The sequence below is a fragment of the Pituophis catenifer genome, unplaced genomic scaffold, assembly GCF_029215685.1.
Source record: "Pituophis catenifer annectens isolate HBS135680 unplaced genomic scaffold, rPitCat1.0.hap2 SCAF_8, whole genome shotgun sequence".
Lineage (NCBI taxonomy): Eukaryota > Metazoa > Chordata > Lepidosauria > Squamata > Colubridae > Pituophis > Pituophis catenifer.
The window spans coordinates 60986341-61013415 of NW_027256888.1; the positions used below are offsets into that span (position 1 = coordinate 60986341).

The following is a 27075-nucleotide window of genomic DNA, read 5'->3' on the forward strand; positions in this document are numbered from 1 at the left end:
TTAAATCTGGATCCAACAGTATTGTAACTATAAATTTGCTTAATCTTTGAAAGTACAGGTGGACCTCCACTTACGAACACAATTGAGCCCAAAATTTCCATTGCTAAGCAAGACAGTTGTTAAGTGAATTTTTGACCCATTTTATAACCTTTCTTGCCACAATTACTAAGTGAAATGACGGCAGTTGTTAAGTTAGAAACCTTACAACATTAAAACCTGGAATTAAGGAGAAACTTCCTAACGGTGAGGACAATTAACCGGTGGAAAAGCTTGCACAGACCAGAGGTTGTGGTTGCTTCATTACTGGAGGTTTTTAAGAAGAGACTGGACAGTCACTTGTCTGAAATGGTAAAGGGTCTCCTGCTTGAGCAGTGCTCTGCCCCAGCTACGGACCCCAAAGAACGCAGCACACACAAACTCTATACAAAGCTTATTTTACTCAAGTAACTCAGTCTTTATCAACCAAAGGCTGTTAATAAACTGTCTTAACAGCCTACCAGAATTCTAAGATAAGGTAATCACAGTCTTACTAGAGTTGGCAAAAAGCCCAGAAGCAATTTTGCAGAGAATCCAGACACGAAGGAGAGTAAACTAAAGTTGTTCCCTACAGTTTGCTGCAAGCAGTGTTCCTCCTTAAATAGGCTAAGGGAGTGGCCAATTAGCCCCAAGCCTTACTCTCAAGGAGACCTCCTCCTGAGTAGCCACTCCTGCCTTTTGGCAGCTCTGCATGCCCGTGCATTGAGAAGAGGCTCCTCCTCTTCGTCCTCTTCACTTAAAGGAGCTTCTGGATGTTCTGAAGGCCTTGGCTGAATCCCTGCCTCTGGCACCACATCTTCTCCAGCCTCCTCACAGTCAGACTCGAGCACCTGCTGCACAGGTTGCTGGCGCAGCACCACACCAGCCTCCTCTCTGTCTGAATCAGCTACAATCTGCACAGGCCATTGACGGGCCACAATAAGTAGGGGTTTAGACTAGAAGACCTCCAAAGTCCCTTTCAGCAATCTTCTGTTTGTTTGTTTGATTGATTGATTGTTACACAGTTGTTAAGGAATATAGCTTCCCCATTGACATTGTGTGTTAGAAGGTTGCAAAAGGTGATTACTTGATCCCAGCACACTGCAACCATTATAAATACATGCAAGTTGCCAAGCATGAATTTTGATCACGTGACCATGGGGTGCTGCAACAGTTGTAAGTGTGAAAAATAGTCATAGGTCACTTTTTTTTGACTATTTTGACTAATAGTCATTTTGACCTATGATTATTTTTTCCAGTGCTGTTGTAACTTTGATCACTAAATGAATGGTTGTAATTTGAGGACTACCTGTATTTTTAAATTTTACAGACTTATTTAATGTGAACAGTGTAACATTGTTTTCAATTTGTTCTAATAATTGTAATGGTTGGATAAAACGCTATCTCTCTTTCTGGTTCTTTTTTTTTTTTTAGCTTTGGCCTATTCCTGCATGTCTGCTTTTATACCAAAATATCTCTATAATTTCTTTTTAAAGGATAATTCTCATGTTATTCAAGGTAGGTTTTCTGCTATAAATCTCATTTAAAACAAGCCTTTAGAAGCCTATATACATGTTTTATCTTTTATAGTTTTAAATGTATAATCTGCTTTGAGATCTAGTGGAAAATACATACCACAATTTTTTTTTAAAAAAAACCCACCAAAACTGCAGCTACTACTAACTTGAAACAGCTGCAGAATTGCAGCATGCAGTTTGTTTTGAATTTCCTTAATAAAGTTATGCGTTGGTCTATTATATTGATAGTGTTATTATTCATAGCTCTTAGAGTATTCCTTGTGGTATTGTTGTGATTTTGTTTTTTCTGCTGTGAATTATTTTAGTAGTAAATGTTTTGAGTTTGCTAACTCTTTCCTGGAATTCTGCTGCAATGGTGATTCCATAAAGCAAAATCCTTGAGGCTGAATTCTTGCTGAAATCATTTCCAAATACTCTTACTGTTTATCTTTCTTCCAGAATATCTTACGGTGTTCTCCCAGATGATTGCATTCCACGATCCTGAACTGAGTAACCATCTCAATGAAATAGGTTTCATCCCAGATGTAAGTGCTATAAATGCTTTTTATAGCAATAGCACTTAGATTTATCTAGCACTTTACAGTGCTTTACAGCCCCTCTCTAAGCAGTTTACCGAGTCAGCATGTTTCCCCCAACAATTTGGGTCCTCATTTTACCCACCTCGGAAGGATGGAAGGCTGAGTCAACTTTAAGCCTGGTGAGATTTGAACTGCCAAATTGCAGGCAGCCAGCAGGCAGCAGAAGTAGCCTGCAGTACTGCACTCTAACCACTGCGCCACCATGGCTCATTGCGCCACCATTGCTTATATATTTTAGTACAGGCAGAAACAGCAGAAAGTTTAATAATCTATATCCACATAACCATGGTCCAAAACAAATTCAGTGCAAGGATCAATCAAACTCTGATAGGAGCTATCAAGCAGTCAAATTCTGCAAGATGTGCCATTTAATATGATTTTCAACAAAATATTTCCAAAATCCATCAAAGTGAAGTATATACACTTAGAAATACTATTTTCATGCTTGAAAATTAATCCTATCAAATTAATTGATTAATCTTGTTGGTTCCTCCTGCATGAAGACGATGTTCCCTATGTGCTCCCTGCACCTTAATTTTGTCTATGGATAACAGAGTTGGAAGAGACTTTGAAGGTCTTCTAGTCCAACCCCCAGCTCAGGCAGGAAACCATTTCAGACAAAGGGTGTCCAATCTCTCTCTCTCTTTTTTTTAATGACCGGGATATTATAAGAAAGAAGTCCTAATTTAAGGATCAGAAGTCCTAATTTAAGGTAGGCAGGCACTACCTCTTGACTTTTATGAGATCTCATTGCACCTGAAAATAAAAATCAAATATGACCATTAAAAATACAGAAGGAAAACAGTGGTATAAAATGAGACTGATTTTTTATTCTGTATTCCCAAATTGTTCTCTGTTGAGCAATTTAGAGGAAAATAAAATCCTTAAAAAGGGAATATTAACAGGATTGTTGTGGATGCAACATCCTAATGCAGAAGCATTAGTATTCTATTAACTATGGATCACACTTTATTACTGCCCATTGTGTTGTGGAGAATAGAGGACTCTTCTCTAAACAAATACTGTGTGGCAAGAAAGGAAGCTGTGCTGTTAACTTGCTTATACCTCGTGGGACAGGCAGGGGGCAGTGTGCACTAAGAAAAGTGTAGGAAGTCCTCACCAAACCAAAGAGTTGTTGATGAAAGTAGAAACAGTAAAATGGATGGAAGAAGCAGAATTACCTCCTGTTGGGTTAATGGCTATCTAGAGATAGTGCCCACTAGGATGGATCTTCTGAAGCTTAAGCTTATTTTAAAAAACCCAAATTCAAGCAAATAGATTTTAAAATCATAATTACAATATTTGTGGAAAAGTATAATAATACGCTATTATCAATTCAGCACCATCGTTAAGTTTAAACGGTTGCAGAATGAGTGATCATTATGCAAGGACCATTTTATATGCAGCATTAAAGTATAATCAGACTGGTTCAAAAAAATTGAATTCTAGATTGGGTTGGCTATCATGATAAGGATTTAAAACAGCAATCCTGATTTAAACTTCTCATATATGTTATAAGTTAGGTTTACAGAATTCCAACACTGATGTGGTTGAAAATTTACAACAATCTACTCTTAACAACATATTCTTTTTTTCCCATGTTGTTCTTATAGCTATATGCTATTCCTTGGTTTCTTACAATGTTCACACGTAAGTATCTTTTCTCATTTTTCATTTACAGGTATATGTTTCTTTATCACAAGCATGTTTTAATATTTTTATTTGATAGTCTCTAATTTAGGGCAATAATCATCATTAAACACTAAACACTCATTGAAGATGCTTATATCCACCCGGTGAATAAATACAACTGTGCATTTAAAGCAATATTAGTGTGCATTTAAAGCAATATTAGTGCAAAACAGAATTATTTCAGTCATATACATTTCAGGATGATATATTTTCATCCTGAGTATCTCCCCTTGCTGTTCTGTGTACCACTAAATTCTTACTTTTATCTGTTCAGTTAAATTTTCAATTTGTTCTTCAGAAATATATTAGTATATTGAAAGATTATGTCAATGTGTTGTGCTCATGGTAGATAATGAATTGTGCATAATTCCCCAGAAATTATCCTATAGCCGTTTCACAAGTGTGTGGAATAAGGTTCATACTTAACATGAGATTTGCAGTATGTCTACAAATTAAACATAAAAAAAGAAAAAGAAAAAATGGATATTATAACACCTACTGTTAAAAAAGACACAGTACTGTTACGTACTGTAAATTCTGATGTCTGATTTCAAATTTAAAATACCTAATTATAAAGTAACCATTACCTACAGGCTTGATCACAGTTAACCTAATATGGTATAGTTAAATTCAGAAAATACCAGCTGTAGAGGAAAAGTGCTACATTAACCTCTGGTTCTTGGCTTCCTCTAGGAATTGAGGTTCAAATGATAGAACATCATATTTTAAATAAATATAAAATTATTTGGCCCTATTTCTTTGCTATGTTAATGTCAACCAATAACATGTGGAGGAAGATCATACTACCTCTCTGCCTGTATGTGGCATCAAATCATAATGAATGTGGCAGTATATACCGTATTTTTCAGAGTATAAGACGTACCTACCTTTTTTGGTGAGGAAAAGAAGAAAAAGAAATCTCCCCTCTGTCTCTGAGCAATTTTGCTTCGTTACAGCAAACAGCCTGCTTTCTTTCATTTTCGTTTTCAGCATAGCTTGATTAACACAAGGAAAAAAAAATCTGCTCCAGCAATTTACCTCCTTGCAGCAAGCAGCAGAGGCCCGGGCAAAACAGCTGAGAGCAAATCAGCTGAGAGTCAGGAGGCCGACCCAATCAACTTGTGCTAATTAGGCTGTGCTGAAGTTGAAAGGAACTGTTTTTTCTTGCTGTTTTCTTGCAAGGAGGTAACTGCTGCGAGGCAGAGGCCAAAGGGGGCCAGTGAGTGGGCGGGGCTACATTTGGTATATAAGACGCACCTAAATTTTCACCCCCTTTTAGGGGGAGGAAAGTTGCGTCTTATACTCCGAAAAATACGATATTTCATTAATAATATTAAAGTGGGTATTTTGTTGCTTTGGAGAGTTGTAAATCAACATGTGACCAAAAAAAAAATCCTCTCCAGCAGTACTGTTCTAGTTTATAAAGGACGTTGAGTGTTATTGAAGTGATATATACAGTATAGGCACATACATAGGACAGACAGGCAGAAGACTGGCAGAGCGTATCCATGAAAACCACCTGGCAGTCAGAAGACATGATGAAAATTCTTTAATTTTACAACATATAGACAGATTTAACAGCAAACCACACTCCTTACTAGTACTGATGATGTTACTAGTTAAGGGTAATGAAACCTCTGCAAGAACACGAGCAAGTTTAGAGAGCACCAAGGATCCCTCCTATGTGTGTGTGTGTTTGTATGTGTAATCTAATGTAATCCAATCCAATATATTGAAATTACATTTTACCAATGGACCTAATAGCATTTGAAGATAAACTGTGATATATGCAGCTTCCCTAAAACCTGTTATCAAGAAATGTTGTACTGAAACATACAGAATTAACAGACAGTTTTGCCCATGCCATTATAATACCTATCTAAAATAAGATACACAATAGAAACTGCTTTAGAGGCTCTTCTCATTCATACTTATTGTGGAATCTCCCCTTGCCATCTGCATTCTGGGGGGGAGGGGGAGGATCTTTCTTAAGTCTTGTACTCTCTTATGCTTGTTTCCTGATTACCTATATAGCATTACAAAAATAAACAAACAAACCTGAAAACTTATTCTCCCCCAATTGATATTTCTTTGCTGGCTGCCTTGCAGATGTCTTTCCTTTGCACAAAATCTTTCATCTGTGGGATACATTGCTACTGGGAAATTCATCCTTCCCATTCTGCATTGGAGTGGCTATCCTACAGCAGCTGAGGGATCGTCTTCTCTCCAATGGATTCAACGAGTGCATTTTGCTGTTTTCTGATTTACCAGGTACAGTATTATCTTTATCAGTCTTATATCCTCCTTGGCTAGCCTTCGTTCTGATTGATATATATTCCTAATTTCTGGAATTTGAATAGGAAAGAATTTGGGTGAATAGGGAATTATGTTGTACTGAATACATTTTTACTTAGATGCAGGCAGCCTTTGTTAAATTGGAAGAGGTAAATAAGTTATGTAAGTATACTTCAGGGTTTTTTTATGCACTTTTATGCATAGGTATGTATGCTAATAATATGAGGTACCTGAATTAATTGTGGATATGCTAAAATATAAGACCATTCATCCTAATTCAATTTAGAGTCATTTTACAGTTCTACCTACCTTAGTCTTTGTTAAACTGCCTCAGAATTTGACCAGTCTTCTTGCAAATTGTGACTTTGTCAGAGTTTAGGTTGATTAGCCCAGTTGATATTTTAAACTCTGCCATTAAATGCAGTGATAAAATGACAATCAAGATCCTATTTCTTGAAGAAAGACTTCAACAGTCATAAATTTTTAATTGACCATTATAAATTCTACAATTTTAGTGCTTCTGTTCTGCTAAAACTTTAGCAGTGTGTATTTTCTGAATCAATTATATGCTACCTTGAATGCTAGTCATGTCAATATGTTGTTGTTGTTAGTTGCGAAGTCACATCCGACACATCGCGACCCCATGGACAACGTTCCTCCAGGCTTTCCTGTCCTCTACCATCCTCTGGAGCCCATTTAAGCTCACACCTACTGCTTCATTGACTCCATCCAGCCACCTCATTCTCTGTCATCCCCTTCTTTTGCCCTGATGGCTGCAGACTGATGGCTGCAGTCCCATCTGTGGTGATCTTGGAGTCCAGGAAAATAAAATCTGTCATAGAATCTGATCCTATGTAGCAGGGAAAGGCAACCCTTTGATAAAATGGAAGCCATGCCATATTGAATGGAATGCTGATGCAAAGAGTATTGTATACTTAAACAGAGTGATTATTTTCTTTTTTCCCTCTTTATGTGAGCATTCTTTGTTTATAGAGATACATGAAGTTTATTTTCAGGTTGACCCAATACTTTTCATACTTCTTCTTATCTTCAAATGCCAGGGAAAGACAATGCTGATTTTTTTCTCCAATTCAGGATACCAAGGAATGCATGAAAGGAGTTTGGGGATACCTATAATCCTGGGACTATAAGTTGCTACTGCAAGTAGTCCAGACAAGAAGCACAACCAGGAGTACTAACTCTAGCTTTATTGTATGATTAAGAATCTTGCAAGATTGAAAGTATTTCTCCCATCCTTTCTTTTTACTCTTTGGAAATCTGGGAAGGGTCTTTTCTGAAACGTTTCCCATGCCATCTTCCCTTCTGTGGGCTGAAACATCTTTCACCTGTTGAATGTCCAATCTGAGATCTCCCTCCTGTCTCTCATGGTCATTCCCAGATATATATAAGAATGAAGGGCACTCAAGCCAATGGAAATCTTAACTCGGCATCAAACTGAGTTGTTTGTGTAATGTTTTGGGATAATTTTGTTAACCATGACTCTGAAGGTAAAGGTTCCCCTCGCACTTATGTGCTAGTCATTCCCGACTCTAGAGGGCGGTGCTCATCTCCATTTCAAAGCCAAAGAGCCAGCGCTCTCTGAAGACATCTCCGTGGTCATGTGGCCGGCATGACTAAACACCAAAGGCTCACGGAACTTTGTTACCTTCCCACCAAAGGTGGTCCCTATTTTTCTACTTGCATTTTTTATGTGCTTTCAAACTGTTAGGTTGGCAGAAGCTGAGACAAGTAACGGGAGCTCACCCCGTTACGCAGCACTAGGGATTCGAACTGCTGAACTGCCGACCTTTCGATCGACAAGCTCAGCATCTTAGCCACTGAACCACCGTGTCCCAATACCATGACTCATACTAGATTGCAAATTTCTTTAAAAATTTCTGAACTTCGACTGTAATCTCAAAATTTGAAGGTTCTGGGATTTGTTTCTAAAAAACATGCAAGGCAAATTGAAATTACTACATGAGAAAATTACTGGGTAAGAAGTATGCCCTAGATAATAGTAAAACATAATAATAAATCAGATATTAAGGGGCCTCTTGTAGGAATAGTTCTATTTTTGGTAAAGAACCAGAATTCCAGTGAGCTCTGGTTTACTTTTTTAACATCTTATTTAAATAATCTTGGCATCTCAACGAAAGTTTTTAAAACCATCTAAGAACTAGGGATCGGCTCCTAACTAAGATTTTAAAAAACCATTCTTAGTTGAAGTAGAGTTCTGAACTGGTTCATTATGTGAATTTTTGTGTAACTGCATTGACGTTTTAGTCATTAGTATGCTGTAGTGATTTCTCCTTAACTGTCATTCAAAAAATACCTAAGAGTTAACATAGAGTCTCTCTTCAAAGGAGATGTGGCATATATTTCAGATCACAGTGTAGAGTAAACTGCTGCAAAACTGGTGCCCACCAGGTGTGTAGAAATATAATTTTCAGAATTCCTACTTACTGTAGACATTGGGAAGGCCAGATGAGAAAGACAATTTGAACCAGGACTGACCATATGAATTTGGTGGTCTGCAAAAGGCCCCAAGGAGGCCTTTGTGCAGGTCCTCAGTGTCTTGTGTCACCAAAGTTCATCAGCTATGGTAAATTCAGTTGCACTAAATGCACACTGTAATCAAAATTATTCCATTGCCATTCAGTCTGATTCTCCTTTGATGTGAGGAAAAGGCAGGCTTCATAGAAGGGAACTAATTCAGATGAACAGTGTGAGCCCTTGAAAGCCTGCATCAGCATTTGATGTAATCCTGGGATTGCAAACAGTATGGTTTTATTGACATGTACACACACGTACTCACCTGTACACACATAAATATTAGATTTTGTGCTGTTATTTCCATAGAAAGCTCAAAATTTAATAAAATGTAACTTATATTTTTTCAAAACAGAGTTATAAAAGAACTTTTTCTGAATCAACTATTTCCCCTGGAATTCTTTATCCAAAACAGCAAATATTTTACTTATAGCATGCATAATTTAATCTTAACCGTAACCATACTTCCTAATTAGCATGTTACCTGACCTTTCCCGATATCTCACTGCCTTTTTAAATTCTTTTTTCATGCTTTTGTTTGTGTTGTAGATATTTTCCAGAAAAGAGAGACATTTTAACAAATCTCAATTCTAATATTATACATATTCTCCTAATGTCACTTTTTTCACAGGTGCTTCCTATGAAAAAGGAAGCCCTGCCATGGCTCATACGATTTAAAGAGAGGGAATAAGAGATTTCCTTTGAATATTAAATATTTCTTTCTAATGTTGATGATTAAAACTACCCGTGTTTCCCCAAAAATAAGACCCTGTCTTATATTTTTTTGAACCCCGAAATAAGAGCTTAGCCTTATTTTCAAGGAGATTTTATTATTTTGGGGCGTGTGGAGCAAGATGGGCTCCTCTTGCCATCTTACCTGATTTCCAGCTCTGTCTCCCTAACCCTAACCAGAGGAAATGGCGGGGACCAGCTGCAAATGCATTTAAATATTTGGGGGGAGGGGGCTTATTTTCAGGAGGGGTATTTTAGTGCATGCGCTCAAAAGCCCAATTGGGCTTATTATCAGGGGATGTCTTATTTTCGGGGGAACTGTATTTATTTCTTCAATCTAGACATGTAGATTAGGACTATGGCACACTTACAATTTAAAGACTCAAAAGAGTAATTTGAAGCATTTAGCAGATGTTTACAGGTCCTTAAAGCACTGGTTGGTTGGTTGGTTGGTTGGTTGGTTAAATATTTATACCCCATGCCCATTTTATAACCAACTCTAGGTGGCTCATATCTTCCCAGAAACCTGCAGCTCTCTTCCACGGCTGTAGCATAGTTCTATGAAAAGATAGGGCTGCTTTGTAGAAAGGCAAAGAGGTGCTACATGTATACCTCCATGTGTTCCACAACATCTTTAGATTGCAGCAACTGCATCATGAAGTATCAAGAAATGTACAGATATTAAAAATAGCTCAAATATGTAAATAGTTCCATTAGCAAGTGGGAAAGGAGCTAACGTTTTTTCTGAACACATATCAAGGAGTTAGCTCAGTGCTTCATGGAGGAAATAGACACAGAACATTAGTATTTATTTTTTTTTACTATTTCTGTTCCACAGATAGACATAAGAGCTGAATGTTTGTAGAAGAGTTTTGTTTATCCTTATGAATTTTTGAATTACGTATGTCTGATGGCTTTGACCAGGAGCAAGAAGCAGATGTGTTTATACAACAGATCTCAAAACTTCATCAAAGGTGTATAATGGAATTATGAAACAAAAGCTATTCACAGCTGCCAATATTGAATAGCTTGCAGCCAAGTATGAGGTAGAAAATCTGGCTTTGGTAGAGAAAGAAAGTGATTTGTTTCCACACACCTGTTTATCAAAGGCATTCTGTAATGCCATGAACTGCAAAATAGATGCCATTTAACTTAAGGCTGATAATTCTTGTAATTATTCATGTTTTCCACCTGATCGGCATGATGTTTATAAATCCATGCTGATTAACTTTTCAGTTAGTCATTGAGGTCATGGTTGTCCCAAAGATGCTTTTTTAGGAGGCAACTGGACTTTCTTGTTTTTTCTTTTTCTTTGAGGACGTTTTGCTTCTTTAAGAAGCTTCTTCAGCTCTGACAGGATTGTGGATGACTGAGAATCTCTACAGACTTTTAGCTATACACTTTGGGATGAACACCCTTTGAATGGAGTGGGAGTGAGAATATATTTCCAGAGAAAAAATTGCAGGCTACAGGAACCAGGAGCACTCAGGTGACCCTGAGGACACAGATAAACCTCCAAGTGCTTCAACAACCCCCTAAAACAGCTGTCAAAATCGCAGCCCGCGAGCCAGATATGTCATATGCTGGCCACGCCCACGCCCAGTTTAGCAAAGGGGGGAAAACTCACAATATGTCATGTGATGATGCCGTGACGACGTGAGTTTGACACCCCTGATCTAAAAGGATGCAAAAGACCAGCTGTCTGCAAGGAATATAAATCCTTCCATTCCCCACTATCCTGTCAGAGCTGAAGAAATTTCTTGGATAAAAAGCGAAACATCTTCAGAAGATAAAAAAAAGCAAGGAAGTCCAGTTGCCTCCTAAAAAAGTAACTTTGGGACAACCATGACCTGGATGACTGAGAATCTCTACAGAATTTCGGGCAGTTGATGTTTTGTCCTTCAATTTTGATTTCAGCTGCCATCTCTTTCAATACAGCCATTGTATTGTGGCTGTAAAAACCCTTACAAGCTAAACAGATAATTCACTTTGTGTCTCATTCCCTTACTTAGTTTTCAACCAATCTGTTTTTTATTTTAAATCCAGTTCTTACATTCGCTTTCTATCCATTAAAATGATTCATAAGAAGAAGAGGGAATAATATACACATGCCTTAATATATTTCACACTCTGGTATGATCTTGCCAATCAAAGCTCTTGTAATCAATAATGCATAGATAAAGATTCTTCTTATGTTCTCTTGCTCTCGATTAGCCGTCTTATATTAAACAATCTCATGCCCCTTATTTTTTTTCTGAAACTGGCTTGTTCATCTGTCATTTCTGTGTTTATGTATGTATCTATTCTTCTTTCTTAATTATTACAATGGTTTGATAGTTTGAATACCGTCATGTAAATATTTCCCTTTTTTAGAATAGGAATAGGGATCTTTCCCAATCTCCACACCACAGTTTTCTTTTATAGGTGTTGACACAAAGCAGTGTTTGAACTACTTCTTTAAACAGTTCGATGGGTTCTTCATCTGCGCCTGATTCAGAATCTTTTGGCAGCAATACTATTACTTCTTATACCTCAATTTCTAGTAAATTTCTTAAATGCTTTCTTTCTGCAAACTGGAAGACTGTGAGATCTAGTCCTGTCTTAGGCAGAAAGCGAGCTGGGTGGCCTTGGGTCAGTCACACGTACCTTCAGAAGGAGACACATTGAAATCTACTTCCAAGAAAACTTCACAACAGAGAGGGGGGGGGAGGGGGGGGAGAGAGATTATAATTTCTCCTTCAGCCTTTCACATTGAGTCATGCCTTGAACTGTATTTCATGTGGATCATCTGATTAGTAGTGGCCAACTTTGAACTACCTAAACTCAGTTATTCTCTAAATCCAGTCCAATAGACTGGATTAGAGATTTTTGTTGTTGTCTGCTCCCAACAAAACATGCTGCTCATCATTGTTTTGGTCTCTGTAGCTGCCAGTATGTTCCTCTGGTAGGCATCCTGCCAGACTCTGGTCCCTCATTATCTTAGTCAGCCTTTCCTGCTCAGCCTCATTGCCTCCCAATTCTGCTCCAGTGGCTGTTTGCCCGTTGGCTCCTCAGACTGTCTGGTGTGCAGCCTCTGATCCAGAGGATATCATAATCATTTTCAAAGGGTAGAGCGCTTTGCAAACTTGTTTTTCTTTGCAACACATCCAAAGAAACATACATAGCCAAAGAAACAGGTATTTGCAGTAATTGCAAAACTAGAAAAGTGTTTTGGATTTATAATAGAGCATATCATGGGATCTCTTCAGACAAATCACATCTTAAAATCAGATACTGTACATTATTAATTACCAGTATATATCCCAAAACAATGGGATGTATATGCAATGCTACATAGGGGAAGAATTTCTACAGGTCATGTATATGTTCCTTTTTTTACTATTATTCTCGAGCACTGGATTATTTGTGTTCTACAGAGAGTGACCTAGCCTAGAAAATAAACTCTTTGAGACTGAGAGGTCAGTCCAGTTCTTAAAGCCAATTTTGAGATGACAAACCATTGATGGTTCCTAAATTTCCCCTTGCGTGGCAGTTCATTTCAAAGGAGCAGGCTTTAAAGTGGATTAAAAGAATTCCAAGTTTATGTGAGACTGCATGGTTCATTTTTTCCAGTGCTATTCATATAACATTTTGCTATTTTTAAATTACTTTTTTCCTGTGATTGGTCTTTGCAGAAAGATTGTTTTTCCTCAAAAAAAAAAAGTATCCTTTGTTATCTATCTATGTTTGCCTTGTGTTATCAACTATCTTTGAAAAGCCTCTATAAATTAATATATTATTATGGATTGCTATGTGCAGTTCATAAGGAAGGACTCACTGGAGAAGAGCCTAATGCTGGGAAAGATTGAGGGCAAAAGAAGAAAGGGATGACAGAGAATGAGGTGGCTGGATGGAGTCACTGAAGCAGTAGGCATGAGCTTAAATGGACTCCAGAGGATGGTAGAGACAGGAAGGCCTGAAGGAACATTGTCCATGGGGTCGCGATAGGTCGGACCCCATGGACTCCACAAACTTCGCAACTAAAAACAACAAATGTGCAGTTCAAGTTTCTCCTATCTCTGATAACTTACTAGTGTATGAGAAGTGTATCAAATGAGAAATATTACAAGTACAAGTTCTGTTTTTGGAAAACTCAGTAGGTTTTTTTTAGTTCAGATCATTAAATCTTCAGCAAGTAAATTTATTAACCAGACTTCCTTAATTTTTATCAATAACCTGTAGATGATTTCAAGGCTAGATTGCTATGAATTATGAATTTGGTAAGGGGGGAAATTGAATTTTATTGAAAATTGATTATTAATAAAAGGTGGTGTCCTTCCAATATGTCTTTGTCCTGATTTCAGACACACAGAGTATATGTGATTTTGTAGAAAAGTGATTTTGTAGAAAAGACGGAACACTACTTCAAAATAGAAGAAACAAATTGCCATAAGTAATAAAATAAAAGTATATATTAACAAACATAAATATGGTTTTACAATTTATATAAATATTTTCAAAACTTCAATAAGAGATTATTCTAACCATTCATACTCAACCATTAATCCACTCTTCAGGACTTCTTTTTATATTGGTACTTTTTGGCCTACTAATATTATAAAAAACATCATTTGTTGCTAATTGTATTATATTGTTTATACTTTTCCCATTTTTATTTGCCAATTTTATTACACAGTTTTGTCAAGTGGTGAAAGCCAGCCACCTTTGACTGCAAATTTTATTTCTTTATTCAATTTATATGCTTCCTTGAGGTGACTCTACGTGACTTAAAAATTCAGAGACTTTGCTTTACAGAATGCTTCAATTTCTTTATCTGTTTCTTAGTTCTCTAACTTAGTTTCCCTAAACTATTTTTTCTGATTTTACCACATTTTACCCTAATTACATTACAGAATACCCACAAACTGTAATTACATGTTGTAGTTTAAAGTCCATACCTCACCTTGAACCTTATTCTTTTCTCTTGGTTACATGCCAATAGAAGATAAGTGTTTCATGTTTATTTTATCATATTTATGAGGTATGTTAAAAAACAAAATGAATTTATTTTAGAATAATGTGTTCTTTTAAAAAGTGCTTGTCAGATGCAGTTTTTGTTCCTATTATTCGAATACTTCTTTTTTTTCATTGGTGTCTCCTTTCCAGAAATTGATATTGAACGGTGTGTCCATGAATCAATTAACCTTTTCTGCTGGACTCCCAAGAGTGCTACATACAGACAATATGCGCAGCATCCCAAACAAACCAATGAAGGCAACTCTACAAGAAGTCTAACATATTGTTTCTCATCAGACTATCATGATGGATCCTGGAGTGACCTGGTGAGTTATTTAGTTGTCCTTCATTAGAACAGAATAGAAAGTTTAAATATTCTATAGCTGTTTAGAATTGCATTTATTTATTTATTCATTCATTGGGTTTAAATCCTCCATTTTCTTCCAAATCACAAGCCTGAAAGATAGTGATGGTTTATGTTGTCCGTGAAATTTTTGTTGGTACAGATGGATTTGAACTTTAGTTACATTATGTTCCTAGTCTAATAACTAATTCCTATTCCTGTTTTGATATCATACTATAGAAGAAAAATGAGTGGGTGTGGTTATCGTTAAACATAATAAGCTAAGAGTCTCAATCAATAAGTGTATAAAATGTTGTCACTATCTATATATGTCATCTTTTCAAGAATGCTGGGATTACACTTGTACTTTACCTCATGCATCAAAAAACCTTGGAGAAATCTGGATGGATAAGCAGTATAATAAAATACTAACACTTTATAGTGAAATCAGATCAAATCTTCCTTCATAGACCAGCATAAGAAAGATAAAATACGGGCTTCCGGTTTGCTGCTTGTCCCCGCTGGACGCTCTTCCGGGATCGTCGAACCCACTGCCTGTAAGAGCCGCCTTTTTCAGCGGAATGGCGGCTCGAAAAAACTCCGTTTCCATTAGGAAACGGAGATAGAGCCAGCTGGGGTGGGTAGAGTCCTCTGCCTAATCCCAAAAGTTTTTTATTTACTTTTGGGAGGGAGCGGAAGAGACTCCCCGTATCCCCAGCCGATGCTCCGGGCTCTGGGAAATCTCTGCTACACGCAGAGCTAGAGGGCAAAAGCAAGCCTGTAAATCTGTCAAATTGATTAAAGAAGATATGAGCTGGACCTCTGATCCTGAAGCGCAAGTATTCTTTTTATTCTATTTTGTCTAAGAAGTGAAGTGAAGGGAAAAAAGTTTTTTTAAAATGGCGATTGCTGCTGCGGCTTGAAGAGAGGCTGAAAGGGAAACTCCTTCCGTTTTCAATTACAAAGTAGCGGAATGAATACTTTTGGCTGTAACTGAAGGCAAAATCTCACTCTCACTTCTGTTTTTTTTTTTTTCTCCTTTTTCTTTTTTTTTCTATGAGGATCTGATATTGATCTTGGTTGGAAAAAAGTTTTTTTTTTTCTCTCTTCTCCAGTAAATTTTGTCTGCATGGAAAAATGGCACTGAGACTTATAAAACTAGACAAACAGGCAGTGGGGGGGGGATTCCCCCATTAATAAATTACATCAACAAGTTTTAACTCTCCAGTCTCAGAAACCTGACTTTAATATAATAGAATTTCTTCTTGAGGAGATTGTAAGAAGGGATGAGATTGTGAATCAGCAACTTGAAAAATTTAAGTTGGAAATCAAAGAAATTGGTGAATTGGTGAAATCTAAGTTTGGCTTTTTGGATCGAAAGATTTTAAAAACAGCTAAGGGCTTAGCAGACTTTATGACTCAGTTGGAAGCAAATACTAAGTCTGAAATGAAAGAAACTGAGGAGAATTTGGATGACAAGATCCAAAAAATTAAAAAGGATTTGGCAAACACTCAGGATAATAGTTCAGAAGACAAACTTAAAATGGAGGCTGATCAAAAGACTGTTAATGAAGAAAATGTACAACAGAGGATTGAAAGAGAAGTTTTAATGATCCAATACAATTTTACAGAATATGCAATTAGACTGAGAGGTTTGCAGGAAGATAACAGAGATGATTTAAGGAAGATATCTTCTGAAATTCTGGCTGGGATTTTAAAGGTTCAACCTGATGAAGTGTTTTGCAGGATTGACAGAATTTATAGAATAAACTCCTGGTTGGCAAAACAAAGGCAATTGCCTAGAGATGTGGTGATTTATTTTACAGACAAAGAAATTAGAAATAATATTGTGCAGAATTCTTATGATTCTGCTTTGCAATTTCGTGGAAGAAAGATTTGGATTTTTAAGGAACTCCCGCCCAAGATGTTAATGGAGAGGAAGAAATTTGGTTTTCTAGTGAATGAGTTAAAAAAAAGGAATATTCTATTTAGGTGGGACGTCCCAGTTGGTTTAATACTGAGACACCAAGGAGTAAGATACCAACTGAATACTGTCGAAAAAGCGGAAGAATTTTATCAAAAAATTTTAAAAATAAATTTAACATCTTTAGGCATAACACAGGACAAGCAAAAGGAGTTGGAAATAAAGGGAAAACATCAAATTACAGAGGTTGTGGTAGATAAACTGTCTTTGGACTCCTTGGATACCCCAGCTGGACTGTCTATAAATTTGAGAGCAGTGTCATCTGATTCTAATGTGATGAATTATCAACTTACAGACAAGTGCGTAAATCAACCAGTTGATATACAAGTGATGGAAAAGACATATGAGATAATAAAACAAAACCAACAAGATCAATTTACAAAGCAGAATGACAACCGATCAGCTGATACACAACCTGTAGGAAGGAAATCTGGATGGAAATGCAACCCGCAAAAGAAAAAGAAAAGAAACAGATCTCGTAGAAATAGTAGTTTCTAAACCAAGCAACAGTGAAGCCAGGGATTTTAAAAAATAAATGAATATGTGAAAAGATATTGGAGGCGAATTATCGTTTAATACTATCTTGAGGAAAGTGGCAGATCTCTGCAATGCCGTGATTTTGGGATGTGGAAAGAGCCTTACATTGTTGGATTTGAACTATCTATTTTGGATTTCTTTTACCGATAAATATATTATATCTATTTTGAGTTACAAGGCAAGAGAGTCATGCTAGGGCATGCAGAAGATCTGGCTGTTACCCACTAAGATGATGGGGATTTATAATCCTGATGAAAACCACAATTACAACTATATGGAATATAATTATAATGTCACTCGGGTGGTTGTTTTTACTTTTATATATACATGAGGATATTCATTATTGATGGGGGCAGAAGATGACTGAAGATTTTGAATAAACTGTTGCACCAGGATGCTATGTTACCCTATTATGGATGACGGATTTAACAATCTAGTGGAAAGACATCAAAGAAGATACTAAATGAATTATAAATTTAAAGTTATTGTCTTTTCTCTTTTTATAAAATGGAATGTATATATAGACATATGTATATTTTAGCAGAGTGGGCAGTGGATTATATTTAGAATTGTAGTGCATGGTAATCTTGCAGGAAACTGGGTTGAAATAGGCTAGTTTAGTGATTGATTAGTTTAAGAAAAAGGACTTTTAAGTCATATATTTTGGGGAGTGGAAGAATTGGATAGAACTGAATAAATGTTAAATTTGGAGAAGGCTGCTTTGAAATGTTAAATTAATATATATAAAAGTAAAGGTTATGTTGTTGTAATAATAATATTTTATAAGTTTGGGGGAGGAGAAAAAGGGTAGATTGTGAAAAGCAGAGAAAAGCGGAGTTATAAGAACACTATGCTAAGGGTCAGTACTTTGAGGAGTGAGTAAGGGCATGGTAAAATATTATGTAATTAATTATGAATTAGCTTATTGTTGTGAAGAAGAAGTCACAGGGGGGGATGGGTGGTGAGGGGGGGTTAGGGAAGAAGGGAGGAAAGGGGGGAAAAACTTGTATTTGAAAAACTTTTTCAATAAAAAAAGAAAGATAAAATACAATTAATTTTTGTATTTATAAAATATAAAATACAGAAAGTTAAACAAAAATTTTAAAAACTAAAAAATGAAATAAAAATATAAACATTTAAGTGAGTTGAGTTGAAGCACTTAATCGTAGTGAATGGGTGTAATAAAATGAACCAAAATGTAAACTTAAGGAACCAAATAGTGGTGTGAAGAACATTTGGAATGTGAAAGGATTCAAGTTCAACACACCTGCTTTGAGTTTGAAACAGCTGGTCCATATCAAGATTGGAACACTTCTGGAATGTCAGAAGAGCATCAGAATATTTGTACTGGAACTGTTTGCTCCAAACCCAAAATATTTAGAATTTGAAATGGTTTATATGCTTCTAAAACTTAATATGTTAGCAGTGTCATAATGATTCATATTATGTATAACTACCTATGACAAATATGTGTAACACTTATCACACATTATTTATTTGAACACAGAGTATTCCATTCTTAATTGATTTATAAGCAATTATGTTGATGATTACCTATAAAGCCCTACATGGCTTAGGCCCGGGATATCTGTCGGATCACCTGCAGCCAGCAACAGCTCCCCATCGCCCGGTGCACTCACACAGAGAGGGCCTACTTGGGATTCCGTCGGCCAAGCAATGTCGGCTGACGGCCCCTAGAGAGCGAGCCTTCTCTATAGGCGTACCTACCCTCTGGAATCAACTCCCCTTGGAGCTCCGGACCTTCACTTTTTCCGCCGTGACCTTAAAACATGGTTGTTTTGCCAGGCTGGCCTGGACTGAAGGGGTTTTAATGGGAATTTTAGATTCTTTTATTGTTTGAATTTTAATTTGGACTTGTTGCTTATTGCTGTGAGCCGCCCTGAGTCCTTGTGGAGAAAGGGCGGCATATAAGTCCGATAGATAGATAGATAGATAGATAGATAGATAGATAGATAGATAGATAGATAGATAGATAGATAGATAGATAGATAGATAGATAGATAGATGGATGGATGGATGGATAATAGGGAAATGTTGGCTCTCTTGATTTTTTGTTAGACATCATTTGCTTGTAAAATTATGAATAGACGTTGTATCATAAAAAGACTATGACAAGAAAGATTTCAAAAACAAACACATTCTGAATGAGTTTGCAAGCACATTTTTGTAGTGACTGTTGACAAAATAAGAGTTTGGGTCAAGCCAACGGATATTGGTCTTTACCAGGCAGAGAAACCAATACAGTCCCTTCTTCCTACTGGGTGGTACAAGGTTCAGCAGCAATGTCAGTTCACATCCCAGAGTTTCTTGGAAAATGACTAAGGATTCATGGTTGAAGTTCTTGTCAAGGTTACTTCCTTGAATCAGACAGAGATGCTTTACAATGTATAGGGAAGAGTTTGATTCTTCGCCCATCTCCAAATCCCATTATATCAGGCTTGCTTGATTAAGGGAAAAGGCCTAGTCCTTCTTTAGTTTGCTTCTGCATTTCAAATGGAAAATAGTTTTATATAGTTTGTGTATGCAGAGTATTTGGCAGGAGCCAGTACTTCTGATAAATAAATTCAATATCTTAAAGTTGGCATGCCAGTTCACACATTAGCCTACAATGGAAGATTTATTACTTAGTAAGGTCTAAAACCAATGATACTGAAGATTAATTTGCAAAAGTTACATTCAATAGCCAAACATATTGGCATTATGTAGCAACAACTAGTCAGAAAAAGAACCGCTAGCAAATTTAGCAACAGTTTCCTACAGCAGAAATAAATTATATTCCATTTTTTCCATTGCATCCCATTAAATTATTCTTTTCATCAGTTGCAATCCAGACCAGACCATTAACAATTATTCCAAAAATCTAAATGACCATTCTGTTCCAGTAGATTAATTCCAAGAGTGATCGAGTTTCTATCTTAATGCGTAGAACACATTTACAATAGGCATTAAGGTTCTTTGAATAACTTTTTGTTATCATATAATGGTCATTTCCCTCTTTTCAATATTATTTTGTTACTAGATTCATTTTCTGCTTCTCATGTGAGATTAAGAAGCATCCTATCTAAGGGACTACCAAATCCATACCCTTGTCAAAACTGCCTAGGTTATGTCATAGAGACTATTATTTCCAAAAACCAAAGAGGCTTTCAAGTAATTTTGGATCGCTGAGATATGTCAATTTCTAAAATTTAGTTTATCTCACTGGCCTCAGTATTTCTGTTTAATTGAATGCTGGTTTCATTGATAAGGACTTATCAAATTCTCCTTTTTTTCCCCCACTCTGCTTGATTATAGATAGTACCTTTGTTTCTGGTTGGATAAGTCTGTATTACCCAATAAGCCTTCCTATGACACCAGAATCTTTACAATCTTTACAAACATTCTAGAAGTCATGAATATTCATTTGTATTTGTGGTAAATTACAATATACTTGTATTTAGATGACTGTTAATAGTTTTGTCTTTTGGATAACTGAAACATGTTCATGTCACATTACTTACCTACTAATGGAAAGCTTATTGTACATCTTCTTGTCAATTGGGCATTAGCCTCTTTTCAAGGCGTCGTGAAGTCTCTCAAGGCCTAGTTATTCCGCTGCTCTTTTACCTTTTCTTGTTCCTTTTCTTCTTTTTTTTTCTTTGCCCCCATACCATCTATTCCACTGATTGCAAAAGCATGAAGAATGCTGAGGAACATATTTATTTATTTATTTATTAAATTTTTATACCACCCCCTCTCCCGAAGGACTCGGGGCGGTGAACAGCCAAGATTAAAAAACATATAATATAAACATTAAAATACATTTAAAACAAAATTAAATCCAAAATGGCTCCCCAATTTAAAACGCCTTACCCATAACCCTATAATTAAAACAAATTTAAAATTTCCACATTAAAAGGGGGAAGATTTAGGCCAGGCCAGCTTGATGAAATAGAAGAGTCTTAAGCGCGCGGCGGAAGGTGCGCAGATCCGGGATCCTCCGTATCTCTGGGGGGAGCTCGTTCCAGATCGTAGGTGCCCCCACAGAGAAGGCTCTCCCCCTAGGGGCCAACAGCCGACATTGTTTGGCCAACGGCACCTGGAGGAGCCCCTCTCTATGGGAGCGTACTGGCCGGTGGGAGGCTATTGGTGGTAGCAGGCGGTCCCGTAAATAACCAGGTCCTAAACCATGGAGCGCTTTAAAGGTGATAACCAGAACCTTGAAGCGCACCCGGAAGACCACCGGGAGCCAGTGCAGCTCACGCAGGAGAAGTGTTACATGTTATATTGTTAAGCTATAGAAACTACATTATTCCATGGTTCACAAACGTCTTATCAACCAGCTATAGAATTCTCAGAAGTGTTTAATATGATGTGTGCCTTCACCCAGTTGTAGCAGGTCAGGATCCTCCTTGACATTGTAATAGTGACATCATAATTCAGAAATCAAGTAGCACAAAATTAGTATTATTATTCAATCTTCTTACAGAACTGTGGGATTGGTGCATTTACCGATGTCTGTTCATTTGGTGATAAAAACAATTGCCAATGTGTTCTACGACTCATTTTTACTCTGTGAAGATGTAACATACTGACCTCATCTGTTAATGGTGGGACTTTATTTATTTGTTCATTTATAAAATAATTGGTATACTAGCCCATTCAGCAATTAAATATCTTCACTAAAACACTTCATGTTTCCAATATTAGACCAGAAGCAGTCTTGGTGCCAAGTCATTGGGAGATACTTTCCAATTGTGCAAAAGTACACATTTATGTACTTTTGGCCCCTACAGCTGCTGACCACCAGAGTCATTTCCAAGATTAATTGCCATGATGAAATTTGCATTGATTGTTTGGTGATACTGGCAGTGTTCTTGTGCTGCCATGCATTTTTCTTTTGTCTTTGGCCAGGTGGAACTTCCTATTTTAGTTTTCCCATCCACATTTACTCATTCTTGGATTTATCATGTGTTATTTATATCTGACCTTTTTTTCTTTAGTAAGTACAATTCCCAACACAGAAAGCATAGGCAGCAACATTTTACATTCTCTATTTTGCTTACAATATCCTTTTTCTTCACTGATCTTCCCAAGTTCTTGTTGACAAGGGGAAGGAACTTTTCTTCTTGTCTTTAAAGTATTATCTTTCAGCAGCTGCTTTTTTCAAAGTTCTGTCGACTTCTCCCCCCTGCCCCCCCAGCCCCCCGTGTTTGTGTGTCTCCCTCCCACTCTGTCTTTTCACCCAGCTATTAACAGTTTTTGAACTACTCCCTTGGTAACAATCAATATTGGTGAGTGATTTTTCGATTCTTTTGCTCATAATCAGTACCATTTTTGTGTAGTTTTATTTATCTCCCGAATGCTCTATGTGTACCAGCAACTGGTCCCGCCCATTTTCTTTCAGGATACATCTACAGTACTCTAAATGCTCTTGGCATCAAAAGGTGATTGTTTTCTGTGCCTTTTTTCTTGTATCCACAATTTCTTCATTGTATACGCTAGACAGAAGCAGGGCTTTCCAATTCCATTGCAATGTTTATTCAATTAGATAACAGTGTCTATGATTTGGCAAAACACTTTCAGCTTTCAGTACATTCCATTCAAGCAGTAGTTGTTATCAGTAGCATTTTAAGAATATGTTTCTTCCAGAGATTCACTAAAAGCCATCACCCTGGTTGCAAACATTAGGCATGATTGGCATGATTTTGCCAAGATTTTGCCAGAATGTTGTCTCTGAAATCCAGTACATTCTTATACTATCCAAGGCTACCTGCATTTAGGTAACAGATACTGTATGGTTAATGACCCATACATGAACCATGGAAATTTCCATGAAGAACAGCTGGTTACTGTCGTGTGATTGATGAGTGATCTCTGAATGCAGCCGTCCACTATTCATTTTGCCTGTTTGAATTTAAGGATAGTACTTCAATTTTGATCTGCTATGGCAGGTGGAAAGATCTCACCCCTTTCATATGCCATGTCACAGCTTGAGCAAGATTCTTACCTGCCCATAAGTCTTAAATTCTGGAACATTCTAATCTGAATTCTTGGGTAGTGCCGATCCTTTAAGTATGAATTCACAGTTCAAAAAATGACAATTAAAGGAGCTTAGTTCATATTGTTTGTGTGCATGCAGCATGCACACTTGTTTTGCTTTATATGAAATATATAGCAGCGAAGATACTAAATAAACATAGCATAATCTGGTTAATTAATTCCCACAGTCTGATTAATCAGTTAACTCTTGTGATGAGGAGAATCAGTTTAATCCAGGAGTGGATAGTTTGAGAATTTAAAGTCATGTAACATCCCAGAGTCTTGAGTCCAACTTTTAGGGCACCTTTAAAATGGTTACCAAATTGTGGCTTCAATGAAATATAAACAAAATGTTAAATACATGGGGATAGTAAAACTAATTGCATTTAATTAAGCAGTTGTAGTGTTTTTCCTCTGTCCCCATGGTTTTGTCACACTGATTTCTAGCAGCCTACTTAGCCCATGACCATATTAATGCACGTTGCATTTCCCTGAAATAAAATAGTGATGAGAAATGGGGAATCACTTGAATTAAAGCCAGTAGCCAGGCTTTTGAGTTTTTAATACACATTCACTTTTTCCGCATACCTGCGTTATTCATGTTAGCTTCTAACTGTTTACAAATTGGAAGAAAGCTCTGTTTTACATGCACAAACTATTTTAATAAACTATAGCTTTAGGAGATGGTACTTTGCTTTCCCTGAATCACTAAGCGTTTTGAACTGTTGAGCTATTTTCTGACTTATAGTCATGTGACCTTTATTTATATTTCAGTATCATTTCAATCCTAAATGTTCTCTAAAGAATGTGCCAGTGTTAGTATTTCATCTAGTGCCAGGTTTTCTCCCCACCCTATTTTTCTACTGCTTTTGTTGTTCAAGATTATATTAGTCTCATCATGGAGCTTCTAAGTAAATTTTTCATCCCCCAAAGAGCTAATTCCCCCCTCCCGAAGAATTTTAAAAATGTTTTTTTTAAGGCTACATTTTATTTTCAGTGTAATTTATTATTGCCAATCCATCATTTGTCATTCCAGTAGTCTTATGTGTTACTAGTATGAAGTGGTATATATGTTATCTCATTCTGCTCCAACTGGTGCAGAATGCAGCTGTGCGGGGGATTATGGGAACGAGGGGGCGCTCCCATGTGACACCTCTCCTGCGTGAGTTGCATTGGCTTCCAGTGGTCTTCCGGGTGCGCTTCAAGGTGTTGGTTACCACCTTTAAAGCACTCCATGGCATAGAACCTGGGTATTTGCAGGACCACCTTCTGCCGCCAATAGCCTCCACCGACCAGTACGCTCCCATAGAGAGGGACTCCTCAGGGTGCCGTCAGCCAGGCAATGTCGGCTGGCGATCCCCAGGGGGAGGGCCTTCTCTGTGGCAGCTCCTGCCCTCTGGAACGATTTGCCCCCGGAGATAAGAAGGATATCGGATCTCCGGGTCTTTCGCCGTGCCCTGAAAACTTTTCTTTTCCATCAAGCAGGGCTGGCGTGAACCCCCCCCCTTTTTTTAGTTTTTTAGCTTTTAATCTGTCAATGGGTTTTAATTCGAATTGTTTTAAATTTGGGCCAAAGTATGTAATTCTTTTAATAATTTTAAATTTTGTATTGGTATGTGTTTTAGTTCTGGCTGTGCACCGCCCTGAGTCCACTAGAAGAAGGGCGGTATACAAATTGAATAAAATAAAATAAATAAATAAATTAACCAATGGAAATACATTTTGAGAATCATATTGTTATGGGAATGACCTGAGTATCTGATGGAAACAATTTTGTCAATTTTGTCTCTACCCATTTAGAAATATGCTAATTTTTCTTTGCCTTTGTTTTGATTCTGTTAACAAGACTTAAACATTCTTTCCACCTTTGTATCAATAATTTAATTTAGGTTTAGTTTAAACAAAGAAATTGTGCCAAGTAGTGCATTTTTTCAACTTAGAAGTGATGTTCTGCCTATTTTATTTATTCAGTATTAAGAGACATGAACTTTAATCAACATTTAATGATGGTTTAAAATTATTGATTTGCCTGAGGAACATACTTTATAATATTGATGGAAATTACATAGCAAATATTGCATACTTTCAGAAGATATTCCATAATTTTGTGTGTGTGTGTGTGTGTGTGTGTGTGTGTGTGTGTGTGTATCCATAAATCTTTCAGAATCACAGATATCTCCATGGCCCCCGCCCCGTATTTTCTCATAAAAATCTGCCTCACTTGTTTTGCGGTTGCCATCTGAGTGATGCAATAGTTTTATTTTTAAAAGGAGATAATAGGTAGATATACTTTATTACTAGGAAAAAATCTGAAACAGTTTTATTGCATATTGCGTTCTTCTCATAAGCAAGTACACATTTTGTAGTCACACAGTTCCAAATCCAGCAAAATGCTCAGAATTAATAAACAAAGCCCACAGGCAATGAGATTTTACCACATAACATTCTTATCAGCAGAATACCTTCAGCGATCATCCAGAATTCTTTTTACATCAAAACCAACTCTGAATTTTGCTAATGTGGTGTTAGATTTGTTATTTGTAATTCCTTTCATGCCATGTGCAGAATTTCCTCTCAGTGTAATCACTTCCTAAAGTAAACTCCTGGACCCACCACCACAGAGAAAAGCAAATGTGGATGGTGTTATATAGATGAAAAATAAATAACTACTTCAGCAGCAGAACTCTCTTGTTTCTTTATGTGGCTTTCTCCAGCCTAACACATACCACACTTCATGAGAAATGCTTGAACTGGCTTCCTTTCTTACTAAGTGGGAAATAATTAGGACTTAGTGCACTTAAAATAGCTTGCAATTTTTCAGGTAACTTACAAAATTTGCTTATAGCAAAAAATAAGGGTTTTTCAGAGTTTATGAATAATTTATGTGAACAAGTTATTCAAAGTTTTGTTTTCTGCATTATCTACCTCTCTACAATTGCAGTAAAGAATAAAGCCACTCTAGAAACCCTCTACACAGAGTTTTAGATACCATTTGTTCCAATATATACGGCCAACTAACCCATTGTTGTTTTCATTCTTCCTGCTACTTTTTTTTAGCATCACCAATAAATTTAAGATTTGTTACTTTTTCACTTTGAAATGTCAACAACTGAGTCTGAGAATTTTATTAAACAGTGGTGTCTCCTTCTACTGCACTATTGTCCTCTCCCAAAATATAGACAATTAGCAGTGGTGTCAAATTCAAATAGATCTGGGTCCATCAAACATACATAAGAAACCTTGTGGACTATATATTGATTTAGAAAAACACATTTTTTAATTAGTACATCAACATATTAAGATCAAATAGGAACTAGATATAACAGTATCATTGTCATGAATTTGTTCATTTTTTTCAATATTTATGTATGTCTTGTGTGGGTGTGGGTATTTATGTGAGTGTAGATGGGTTGTGTGTATATGTGGGTGGGTGGGTATGTCGACCATCCTTCCTCCTGGCCTACCATCAAATCTTACTCTGACTTATTGCTTCCCTGAATGCTGCCTCTTAATAGCTGACATGTCTTTAGCTTGCTCCACTGCAATGTCACTCCAATGCTAAGCAATCCTCACTGCTTGACAACTTTATGACTTGTGCATTTCAACTCCCAAAATTCTCCAGCCTACTGGCTAGGGAATTCTGGAAATTAAAGTCCACAAGTCTTAACGTTGCCAAGTTTGGAAACCCCTGACTTAAACCAAGGTACCAAACTTGTGCAAGTTTCATCACAAAATTGATGGTGGTTATTAACTAAATATATTATTATTTAG

General features: G+C 36.8%; 1 protein-coding gene across 1 annotated transcript in view; it reads left to right on the plus strand.

The window, feature by feature from the left end:
* The window catches only part of TBCK (TBC1 domain containing kinase), a 95700-nt gene that overhangs the window by 48236 nt on the left and 20389 nt on the right, over nt 1-27075 (plus strand). Inside the window, exons 19-23 of the mRNA XM_070948108.1 lie at nt 1450-1533; nt 1992-2077; nt 3745-3781; nt 5933-6094; nt 14549-14724. Coding sequence (XP_070804209.1) covers nt 1450-1533; nt 1992-2077; nt 3745-3781; nt 5933-6094; nt 14549-14724 — 545 coding nt within the window. The remainder of the gene's footprint in view (nt 1-1449; nt 1534-1991; nt 2078-3744; nt 3782-5932; nt 6095-14548; nt 14725-27075) is intronic.